At 44.8% G+C, this 12542-nt stretch overlaps 1 protein-coding gene across 1 annotated transcript; it reads left to right on the top strand.

The window, feature by feature from the left end:
• Positions 1-1155: 1155 nt before the first annotated feature.
• Positions 1156-4392, top strand: LOC123111569 (uncharacterized). The gene is made up of 2 exons (XM_044532382.1): positions 1156-2586; positions 4068-4392. Exon 1 carries the CDS (start codon positions 1267-1269, stop codon positions 2560-2562), a length of 1296 nt encoding a protein of 431 aa, XP_044388317.1. The 5' UTR covers positions 1156-1266; the 3' UTR covers positions 2563-2586; positions 4068-4392.
• Positions 4393-12542: the final 8150 nt, after the last annotated feature.

Here is a 12542-nt window from a genome sequence, read left to right as displayed (position 1 = left end):
CCCGATCGACACGGCCGCTCCCGTGTACCGCCCGCCCATGCAGCGGGCCATGCGGTGGCGTGATCTCACCGGAATTTCCGCCGATCGCTGGCGCTCTGTCGCAAACCCTAGCAAAGTGGCAGGGAAATGCAACAATATCGCCGATATCAATCCACTCACCAGGGCGAAGGTAGCGAGCGTCCACCGCGTGTCCCCTTGCGTCGAGCAGCACGATCCGGAGGGCGTCCCCGCGCAGCCATAGCTCGCCGTCGTCGAGCGTGACGCGGCGCGCGGTCACCAGATCCGCAGCAAATCGAACTCTCTATCGTGCATCATCGGGCGTGGCCGTAGCCGCCGTGGTGGAGGAGGAGCCGCCGTGCATCGTTCTGCCGGCGAGCTTGTTGGCACGGTGCACGCGGCGGTCGCAGGCTTCTGTTTGCGTTCCTGCTTTGGAGTCTGTTTATTCTTCGGCCTGCTCTGAAACAGAGCATCGCAAATGAAACAGCATGCCACACAGAGTCTCTTTGTCTCGATTATATCGTGATACAAAATTGATGTAATTAGGTTCATATGAGAGAGTAAAACAAAAACTTACCCATGGCAGAATCACCTAAATCACACGCAGTAATTATTCGTCAAATGTTTGTCTTCACGTGTAAAAATGCATCCTACATTTCCGTTCTTTCTTATTATAAACATGTAAAGTAAGCTATGCAGACGTCGAAAATACAGTTGCATTTGAAAAACAAATTCTAAAATTCAAATAGGCTATGTAAATTGCTCCGTAGCCCCACCACAAGTACACCACCGCCACTGCTGTTTTTTTTTGCATGGCGTTCTTTCTGTTTTTTTAACACAGTACAGATGCAAGCGCTCATATACACGCGCATACACCCATCCCTATGAACGCACACACGCACACCCTACCCCTATGAGCACCTCCGGAAGACTGAGCCGGTATATCATCTTGAAATTTCACAGTCCCTCTAACCATCCAACCATAGGTTGGTTCGCAGGCGTTCTTTCTGTTTGAAAAGAAAAGAAAGATAAGCGTGTAAAATAAGCTACGTATGTAAACTTCAAAAATACAATTGCATTTCGAAAGAAAACAAATTCTAAAATTTGAAATCGGTCCACCCCTTTCATCTCCCCATTCCTCCTTCCACCGGAGCAGAGCGTGCCTTTTCCGCTGCTTTCGGGTACTCCGATCTGCTCCCTCTCCAGAACCCTCTTCTGCCAGACCGCTCCACCACAAGTACGCCACCGCCACCGCCACCGCCACCGGCAATGGCGCCGAAGACTGGGAAGAAGAGGGGCGGACGCAAGCCCAAGCCCAAGCCCAAGCCCAAAACCAAAACCCCACCTTCCTCTAGCTCGCCGACCTCGGTCCTGCCGCCACCGCCGACGGAGACGAAGGCGGCCGACGTCCTCACCGGGGACGTGCTCCGCAACGTCCTCCGCCGTCTCTCCCTCGTCGACCTCCTCCGCGCCGCCCTCGCCTGCCACTACTGGCGCCGCGCCGCCTCCCGCTGCCTCCCCCGCGCCCCTCCCCTCCTCGGCTACTTCCATCACCCCGTCATAACCTGCCTCCCGCCGCCCGTCAAGCAGAAGCACCAACCCCTCCAAGACGCCGTCTTCGTCCCCCTCGGCTCCTCCTCCCCGCTCAGCTCCCTCGATTTCGCCCCGGGCGCCTCCCGCTACAAGCTCTACGACTCTCTCCAGGGCCTCCTGCTCCTCGAGCCGACCGCGGCGCTCCCCGGGGGGATCCTCCCGCGCTTCCTCGTCCTCGACCCGGCCACCCGCCGCCGCGCGCTCCTCCGGCCGCCGCCGCGCTCCACGGTGCCCGATGACCGCCTCTGGCGCCCCTCCAGGTTCTACATCGGCTCCGCGCTTCTCTCCCGCGCGCACCCGAGCAAGCTCTGCTTCGAGGTCGTCTGCTTCGCCATCGACGACGGGCACCCGCGTGCCTGGGTCGCGTCCGTCGACGAGGGCCAGTGCCGCTGGCGCGCGCTCCCGCGGGCCGTGGACGTCGAGGTCGAATTCGAGCCCTGGTGCTTCGAGCGACGCTGCGTGCACGCCGCCGGGAAGCTCTATTGGCACATCTGCAACTCCGGTCGCGTGCTCGTGCTAGACCCTTCCACACTGCACTTCTCTTACATGCTGGCGCCGGCTGCACTGTCGGACCACTTCAGCAAGTACCGCGTCGGGGAGATGCCGGAGGACGGGCAGCTCTGCATCGCGACCGTGGAGAACCAGATGATGCAGCTCTGGGTGCGTGGGGAGACCAGGTGGAGCGACAATGGGTGGCGTCTTGAGAGGGAGATGAACCTTAGCAAGTTGTACGACGCACTGCCGGGCGTGCCCAGGGACAGGAGGGCCAGGTCGGCGAGCATCATGCTCACCGACATGGACGCCGGCCGCACAGGGAAGCTGTTCATCCAGATGCTGGGCTATGGGCGCTACTCGTTCGATCTCAAGACTTGCAAGCTGGAGCGCCTGACGATGGAAGATGGCAAGGAGTACGGGGACCCCATCTTCGCCTACTCCCTGGCATGGCCGCCTGCCTTCCTGGCTGAAGCGTAATGGCTTGACGAATTTTGGCCATTTGTAAGATCTTCCTTCCCTCTTCATGTCATTTTTTCCCCAGTGATATTGCTTGATAAAATGCCTACCCGCTCCTATACATTTTCATATGTGTTTGCGTTTAAGGTTTAACTAGGTTGTTGCATGTGTATAAATGCATCAGCTTTACTAGGCTAATATCTTTGGAAGCACAAGCGTATCCATTAGTAATAGGATCTGTAATGTTCTCTAAGGATTTCTCCCCCCGCGGCAAGGAATGAGAAGTCACTATTCCAAAATGGAAGTTTGTTTTAGCAGTTCTTATATATCTTACCACATTGTCTTCTTGTTGGTTAGAGATAATATATTCTGGTGGTAGAAGAGCTAATAACATTCTTTGATCATCCTGTTCTGATTGCTTCCCAAAGCTTGCCGGTAATTAGCAATTCATCTTTACATTAACTTGAAAGCACTTTACGGATGAAGTTTGATGGCATCATGGCACTATATCCCTTCAATTATGGTCCCTTTAAGCGACTTCCATAGCACAGATTATTTAGCACGCGGGAAGTAAAGTTCGCACCAATGCCAACATAATGTTCATTTGTTTACCTACGCAACTTTTACTTGGATTGCATTGAGTTTCAGCACACATTCCACCTGTTCTTGTTTTAAGTTGTCATAGATAACTTTTAGCTTACCTTCAGAATTCCAAGGGTGATTGCAAAATTGAATTGAAGTTGAAGTTAGATTTTATACAAAAATTACTAGGAATCCACTGGATCTTAGTTTGTTTAAAGAAAACAAATCTTTTCGTAATTTTCATGGTGATTCCTCTTTTTTTTGTCATGGTCCTTATCTGATAGAATGAAGGAAACAAATATTGCTAGTATTTGTTATGCAATGTGACCCAGAACGGATTTGAGGTTAAAATAGCTGAAAATACCCATGAACCGCCTCATTTTAAACTTACCTTAATTTTCTTTTCTTCTCTTTCTTTAACTTTTTTTTGGCGGTGGGTTGGGTCATATTTATTCTTAAGTTCTGTAGTGGCACAACCAATTTCCCCCCTTACATTAGGCGATCTTTATGGTTGACAAGGATACTGCTTGTTCTTTTGAGTTATTTTTCTCAAATTGACCGTTAGAAGGCCAAAGAAACCTCTTAACTCTAAGGGATACTATTGGTGTTCATATGATTATTTGTGTGTTCTTCATCATCCTGCTACTTGTTAAGCACTTTGTAGTTCATTGCATGCAGTCAGTAGATGTTTTCAGCTCCCACGCTATGTACCTATTTTGTGTGGGGATTTGGAAGTTCACCGAATAGCCCATTTGACGCATTTTCGCTGTTCATAGTTGTCACTTTTTTTTCTGATAAAGTTCATAGTTGCCACTATTTCTCAGTTCGTCTGAATGTACAATCTTATCTTTTGGTTAAGTATTTTACCAGCAGCTCAGCTCATTTGCTCAAAATTGCACAAATGTGAATCCCGGGCTGATGATTCTATCATTGCTATGACTCAGGGCGGTGACCACGTTCCGAGATTTTGTTCGAAGCCAGCTCACATGCTTCCATTTCTGGTGACTACTCACCACTGCGCCACTGTGATGTTCCCCTTTCATTCAGCACCAATCGAAGGCTACCTTATTTTCTCTATGAGACTGTTATAAGCAATGTCGCCGCCATGCTATCTGAGCATCTTTTGGACTAGATGATGTTCTGAAGACGCATCAATTTGTGCTGATCTTTCACTCATGGGTTTGCTTGTTGCCAGTGGTACTTATTGCTTTTTGGCTACCGCGTTTCTTCTCCCATGCTTGTTAATTTTTGTGTCATGTGATGGTCAAACCAATGGCGTGAATTTGTATGTGCTCCGTGCGAGATCGCTCGCAGTCTTGAATCTAGCTAGTGCTCTCGCAGTCTTGAATCTAGCTAGTGCAACTGAACCAGATTTTTCTCGAATGGAATGGGAAAGCGTGTAAATTTCTCTAATTCATAAATACTCCCTCCGTCCCATGATATAAGAACGCGTAGTGTTAAAAACATTATTATATTTTGGGACAGAGGGAGTGGTACAGTGAGTGTTAAAAACATTATTATATTTTGGGACAGAGGGAGTGGTACAGTGCAATTGTGTTCGAGGGGGTTACACCATCGAAGAACTAAAGGATCATGGACACATTAATAGTAGATAATAGACTGAGAGAAAATTTTGTGGCAAGTGCTTCTGGTGTTGCCAGGAGGACGGTTTCCCGTCAAAGTGTAGCTGTGGTCGCCCCTCGCCAGACCTGGCAAAAGGCAAAGGCTTCCTTGTCTCGACGCAGGACAGGACTGACACGGCAGGTAGCCTATGCGTTGCAGCCATATGGAGTATAATTTTTACTAAATGACCCCGGGCTATTTCGTCGTCTGACCTCATTCTGTGCATTTTGAAACCGAACCAAAAAGCTATACCGAACCGAACCAATTTTTACGGTTTTTATGGTTTCTGGTTAGTACGGTATGAACTTTCATACCGTTTTGAACTTTGGTTTATATGATATATACCCAAAAACCGAATGGTTAACCGAATAAACCGTAGTAAAAAAGAAATTTATATTTCTTGAGGCAAACAGCAATATAAGTTATCATTTTTCTTGTACACGAGTCAAATCACTACCAAGCACGTATATTTTTCTCGTAACATAGTCATTTTTCTCTTTAAAAAATGCTAAGCGCGTTCATAACCATCAACAGATGAATCCATTTATGCATATATAGTTATATACTACTCCCTCCGTTTTATTTACTTTGCATATTAGAGTTGACTGAAGCCAAACTTCGTTTGACTAAGTTTATAGAAAACAATATAAATATCTACCATAACAAATATATGTAATGTTAAAGTACATTCAACAATAAATCTAATGTTATTGATTTGTTATTGTATATGTTAATATTTTTGTTTATAAACTTTGTAAAAGTTTACAAAGCTTGACTTTGACCAAAGCTAATATGCGGACTAAATAAAAACGAAGGGAGTATTTATGTAAAATAGTATGTGTTTTGAGTTATAAATTTGTAAATTGTTATTATGTTATTTTCAAATTCGCGCCAGCTTTGGTTATTATGGTATATACTGAAATCATACCGAAATAATTCGGTATACCGAAACCAAACCGTATTTTAATTTCACATCATATTTACCGAAGTATTAATATTGTACAAACCGAAAAACTGTATAAACCGAATAAACCGAACGCACAGAGCGAGTCTGACCCCCATTCGTGCTGAACCGTAAGGCGCCACACTTGCACGTCGCTGCGCCGCCCGCCAAGGCGCCGTTGACCGACGACGACAATCGGCCGCCAGTGTGGCAGTCGTCAAAAGCGCCTAGCCCGAAGGCGCAACCACGCTGGATGAGTCGGACTTGTGAGCATGACCGTGTTATCGTTGGGTCAGACTGTCTGATATAGCCGAGTACCGGTGGGTGTGGTAGCTGCATCCGGCTATCATATCGGATAGTCGGATGTGCTCCCTTAACACGCTCGGCCATTCGGCGCGGTAAGTAAGGCAGATAATCCGACATGTTAGGTTGGCGCGGATGGGTCGTTGTGGGCCATAGGTGCACGTGGCGGCGCCTAGTAACTAGGCGTTTATGCCGAAACTTAAAAATACCTTGCTGGGCGCTTAAAGGTCAGACACTCCGGCCCTCCATTAATGTGTGACTATGTGGGTCCACTGTGGCATTGGAAGCGTCCTATTTAGCCGCCCAACCCCCGGTGAAGCCATCTGCCATTTCTCCCCCACCGCCCCCTCGTCATCCTCTTCCCTGCCGCCTGTCCTCCTCTTCCCTGCTGTCGATTGTCCTCATCTTTGCTGGCGTCGGCCCCGCCACCTGCACGCGCCTCCGCCGTGCAGGATTTGTTCTCCATGGCTGATAAGTCAACTCCGTCCCCAAAACCAAAGAAGCCGATGGTTGATCAGTACATGGAAGAACTGGAGCGGCAAGTACGTGCAAAGATTGCCGGAAAGCAGCCTGTTGGTGGCAAACCCATTGAGGGAGGATCCACCAATCCTTCGTCTCATGTAAGTAATCTCGTGGCAACATATGTACCGCTGGTCGATTTCAAATCTGTAGGATCTATCCTTTGTGGGTGGTTAAATTTTTTGATTTATGCATGTAGCATTACTGATTGAATCCTAGGTTTGTGGGACAGTCTAGATTGATGCGTTGGTTCAAAATGTCCGGATCCTTAAATACTTAATTTAGTATTAGGGTTTTTTAATGTGCAGAAGGCATCCTAAACAAGTAGTAATAAAATCCGTCATGATAGTTGGGATTTTATATATCTCCAATTGCAGTTTGGTTCAATTATGTAGATCCGCCAAGGCAATTTGCTTGTATTTGAACATGTTGTCATGTGTTATTTGATTTATTCCCACACACAGTTAGTAGATTCATTTGTTTGTTTGGATAACATACATGGGTTATCCACACTATTGTACATATTGTTCTCTTTCTAGGTTGCTTATTGACCAATTTTATGGCACATCTAGTCTTGAATTGTATTAGTTAATTGGTCCTTAGATTGGTCATTCAGCAAACGACAACCGTGCCATGGCGATCTTTGTTGTCGCTGCCGACAAGGTCCCGGAGGATAATACTGTCCATGCCCTACGCGCGCGCATCTTTACGAAGCGCCAAACGAGAATGGCAGGTGCACTCGCACGCGAGCAAATTCTAGCAGTTCGTTCGCTCGACGGCCTTCCTCCCAAAGAGGAGGATTTGGAGGATGCCGAGGATGACTACAACAACTCCGGCAGTGAGCAGATAATGCTTGACTCATATTGCTTTTTTGGCCGGTATGCCGGCAAAGAAAATGGCAAGTTGAAGAAGCGAAAGCGAAAGCGGAAGAAAGGGAAGCGAAAGGTAAATGTAAGTGCATCTAGTGCCACCCCTAGTTTGTTTTGGAGTATTGACGACAAACTTGGTTGAGGGACTAATGTGTTTGTGAGAATTGTAGGATAACATAGGTAGTAGTCCCATATTGATTCGGTTTACCTACCAGAGATGACCCCTAAAAATGTGTGAAGACTATAACATGAGAAGACATCGCATGAGGACTATGGAGTGCGAAGACATAGTTGTTTCGTAGTTTCCTTTTCTTCTTTGTTGAGTCATAGGAACCACCGTACTGTTAAGTGGGGTCCAAGTAAACAAAGTCAGAGTGACTGAGGTGATGCTCAACCAAATCCAATGTCTCCAAGCGAAGACAATGTGAGAAAATCTTATCCAGAGCTGGATGAGTCAGCTTTACTTGTAGCCCAAGTCAAGCTGCCGCTTGTGTTTGAAATCTAACCGTTGGACACGTGTCAGTTCCTTAGTGACCCAGGGTCATTTTGGACAAATCAGGTCGGGTTGCCTCCTGGCTATAAATAGCCCACCCCCTACACTATAAATTGGTGGCTGCTTAGAGTTACTGCACGACTTTTGTCGTTTGAGAGCAACCCACCTCCGAAGCATTTGAGAGAGAAACCCTTGCAAGGACAAAGCCCAAGACACCCAGAGCCAAAGAATGTTAGGCATCACTGAAGTCTTTCTGTCCGCATGATCTAAAGACTTATTACACTTGAGGACTGTGAATCCTCCATCCGGTTAGGCGTCGTGTTCTGAGCATCCAAGAGTCATTATGGATCGCCGATGAACGAAGTCTGTGAAGGTTTGGAAGTCTTCCTTGAAGACTTACCAGAGTGATTGGGCGAGGACTAAGTGTTCTTAGCTCAAGGGGAATAAGGTGAAGACGCGGTCTTCTGAGTTGAATCCCAGCCTCCCTAACCAGACGTACAGTTGTCACAGCAACTAGAACTGGTCCAACAAATCCTTGTCCTCTCCGAGCAACTGGTTCTATCTTTCACCTCACTTTACTTGCAATCTGTCTTCGTGAAGTCATTGCCCATTTGTTTGATCTAATTGACTTCACTGAGTGAAGACTATTTACTGTTTGGCTTCATACTATCTTCCATCCTGATCCTTACTACCTAGTGCTACGTCTTGAGCTTGCGTTGGTTTTCCTTGAAGAGGAAAGGGTGATGCAACAATAGTAGCGTAAGTATTTCCCTCAGTTTTTGAGAACCAAGGTATCAATCCAGTAGGAGGCTCCTCAAAAGTCCCACGCACCTACACAAACAAATAAGAACTCGCAACCAACGCAATAAAGGGGTTGTCAATCCCTTCACGGCCACTTGCGAAAGTGAGATCTGATAGAGATAATATGATAAGATAAATATATTTTTGGTATTTTATAATATAGATTGGAAAAGTAAAGATGCAAATAAAAGTAGATTGAAAGCTTATATGATAAAACATAGACCCAGGGGCCATAGGTTTTACTAGTGGCTTCTCTCAAGATAGCATAAGTATTACGGTGGGTGAACAAATTACTGTTGAGCAATTGATAGAAAAGCGAATAATTATGAGATTATCTAGGCATGATCATGTATATAGGCATCACGTCCGTGACAAGTAGACCGACTCCTGCCTGCATCTACTATTATTACTCCACACATCGACCGCTATCCAGCATGCATCTAGAGTATTAAGTTCATAAAGAACAGAGTAACACATTAAGAAAGATGACATGATGTAGAGGGATAAACTCATGCAATATGATATAAACCCCATCTTTTTATCCTCGATGGCAACAATACAATACGTGCCTTGCTGCCCTTGCTGTCACTGGGAAAGGACACCGCAAGATTGAACCCAAAGCTAAGGACTTCTCCCATTGCAAGAAAGATCAATCTAGTAGGCCAAACCAAACTGATAATTCGAAGAGACTTGCAAAGATAACTTAATCACACATAAAAGAATTCAGAGGAGATTCAAATATTTCTCATAGATAAACTTGATCATAAACCCACAATTCATCGAATCTCGACAAACACACCGCAAAAAGAGTTACATCGAATAGATCTCCAAGAAGATCAAGGAGAACTTTGTATTGAGATTCAAAGAGAGAGAAGAAGCCATCTAGCTAATAACTATGGACCCGAAGGTCTGTGGTAAACTACTCACAACTCATCGAAGAGGCCTTGGAGATGATGTAGATGCCCTCCATGGTTGATTCCCCCTCCGACGGAGCGCCGGCGAAGGCTCCAAGATGGGATCTCGCGGATACAGAAGGTTACGATGATGGAAATAGGTTTTTGTGGTCGCTTCTGACATTTTCGGGGTACACGGGTATATGTAGGAGGAAGAAGTAGGTCGGTGGATGCTCGAGGGGCCCATGAGGGTGGGGGGCGTGCCCACTTGTAGGGGGCGCACCGGGCACCCTCGTGGCCGCCTCGGTTGTTTCTTGACTTCCACTCCAAGTCCTCTGGATCACGTTTGTTCCAAAAAGATCGCTCCCGAAGGTTTCATTCCGTTTGGACTCCGTTTGATATTCCTTTTCTACGAAACACCGAAATAGGCAAAAAAACAGCAATTCGGGCTGGGCCTGCGGTTAGTAGGTTAGTCCCAAAAATGATATAAAAGTGTAAAGTAAAGCCCATAAACATCGAAAATGGGTAATATAATAGCATGGAATAATAAAAAATTGTAGATACGTTGGAGACGTATCAAGCATCCCCAAGCTTAATTCCTGCTCGTCCTCGAGTAGGTAAATGATAAAAACAGAATTTTTGATGTGAAATGCTACCTAGCATAATTCTCAATGTAATTTTCTTTATTGTGGCATGAATGTTCAGATCCAAATGATTCAAAATAAAAGTTCATATTGACATAAGAAATAGTAATACTTCAAGCATACTAATCAAAGCAATCATGTTTTCTCAAAATAACATGGCTAAGGAAAGTTCATCCCTACAAAATCATATAGTTAGGTCATGCTTCATTTTCGTCACACAAAAATGCTCCCATCTCGCACACCCACGAAGCCAAGCAATTGTTTCATACTTAAATAATCTCAAACTTTTTCAACTTTCACGCAATACATGAGCATGAGCCATGGATATAGCACTATGGGTGGAATAGAATATGATGATGGAGATTGTGTCGAGAAGACAAAAAAGGAGAAAGTCTCACATTGACGAGGATAATCAACGGGCTATGGAGATGCCCATCAATTGATGTCAACATGAGGAGTAGGTATTGCCATGCAACAGATGCACTAGAGCTATAAATGTATGAAAGCTCAACAAAAGAAACGAGTGGGTGTGCATCCAACTTGCTTGCTCACGAATACCTAGGGCATTTTGAGGAAGCCCATCGTAGGAATATACAAGCCAAGTTCTATAATGAAAAATTCCCACTAGTATATGAAAGTGACAACATATGAGACTCTCTATATGAAGAACATGGTGCTACTTTGAAGCACAAGTGTGGAAAAAGATAGTAACATTGCCCTCCTTTTTTTATATGTTTTTTTGGGCCTTCCTTTTTTTATTTGGCCTTTCTTTCTTTCTTTCTTTTATTTGGGGACAATGCTCTAATAATGATGATCATCACACTTCTATTTATTTACAACTCAATACTAGAACAAGATATGACTCTATATGAATGCCTCCGACGGTGTACCGGGATGGGCAATGAATCAAGAGTGACATGTATGAAAAATTATGCATGGTGGCTTTGCCACAAATACGATATCAACTACATGATCATGCAAGGCAATATGACAATAATGATGCGTGTCATGATGATGAACGGAACGGTGGGAAGTTGCATGGCAATATATCTCGGAATGGCTATGGAAATGCCATAATAGGTAGGTATGGTGGCTGTTTTGAGGAAGATATAAGGAGGTTTATGTGTGATAGAGCATATCGTATCACGGGGTTTGGATGCACCGGCGAAGTTTGCACAAACTCTCAAGGTGAGAAAGGGCAATGCACGGTACCGAAGAGGCTAACAATGATGGAAGGGTGAGAGTGCGTATAATCCATGGACTCAACATTAGTCAAAAAGAACTCATATACTTATTGCAAAAATATACAAGTCATCAAAAACCAAGCACTACGTGCATGCTCCTAGGGGGATAGATTGGTAGGAAAAGACAATCGCTCGTCCCCGACCGCCACTCATAAGGATGACAATCTAAGAACACCTCATGTTTCAAATTTGTTACACAACTTTTACCATACGTGCATGCTACGGGACTTGCCAACTTCAACACAAGCATTCTTTAAATTCATAATCACCCAACCAGCATGACTCTAATATCACTACCTCCATATCTCAAAACAATTATCAAGTATCAAATTGATCATAGCATCCAATTCACTTCCTATGATAGTTTTTATTATACCCAACTTGGATGCCCATCATTCTAGGACCAATTTTATAACCGTAGAAAATACCATGCTGTTCTAAGAGACTCTCAAAATAATATAAGTGAAGCATGAGATATTAACAATTTCTACAAAATTAAGCCACCGCCGTGCTCTAAAAGATATAAGTGAAGCACTAGAGCAAAAACTATCTAGCTCAAAAGATATAAGTGAAACACATAAAGTATTCTAATAAATTCCAATCAAGTGGGTTTCTCCCAAAAGGTGTATACATCAAGGATGATTGTGGTAAACTAAAAAGCAAAGACTAATATCATACAAGACGCTCCAAGCAAAACACATATCATGTGGCGAATAAAAATATAGCCCCAAGTAAAGTTACCGTTAGACAAAGACGAAAGAGGGGATGCCTTCCGGGGCATCCCCAAGCTTAGGCTTTTGGTTATCCTTTAATATCTTGGGGTGACACGGGAATCCACAAGCTTAGGCTCTTGCCACTCCTTATTCCATAGTCCATCAAATCTTTACCCAAAACTTGAAAACTTCACAACACAAAATTTAACAGGAAATCTCATAAGCTCCGTTAGTGCAAGAAAGAAAAACCACCACATAAGGTACTGTAATGAACTCATTCTTTATTTATATTGGTGTTAAACCTACTGTATTCCAACTTCTCTATGGTTCATACCACTTAATACTAGCCATAGATTCATCAAAATAAGCAAACT

The sequence above is a fragment of the Triticum aestivum genome, chromosome 5B (assembly GCF_018294505.1).
Source record: "Triticum aestivum cultivar Chinese Spring chromosome 5B, IWGSC CS RefSeq v2.1, whole genome shotgun sequence".
Lineage (NCBI taxonomy): Eukaryota > Viridiplantae > Streptophyta > Magnoliopsida > Poales > Poaceae > Triticum > Triticum aestivum.
The sequence above is the reverse complement of the archived record's forward strand: the minus strand, read 5'-3'. Positions and strand labels throughout refer to the sequence as shown.

Coding starts and splice junctions, on each gene's coding strand:
- LOC123111569 (XM_044532382.1), top strand. CDS start 1,267: ATGGCGCCGAAGACTGGGAAGAAGAGGGGCGGACGCAAGCCCAAGCCC.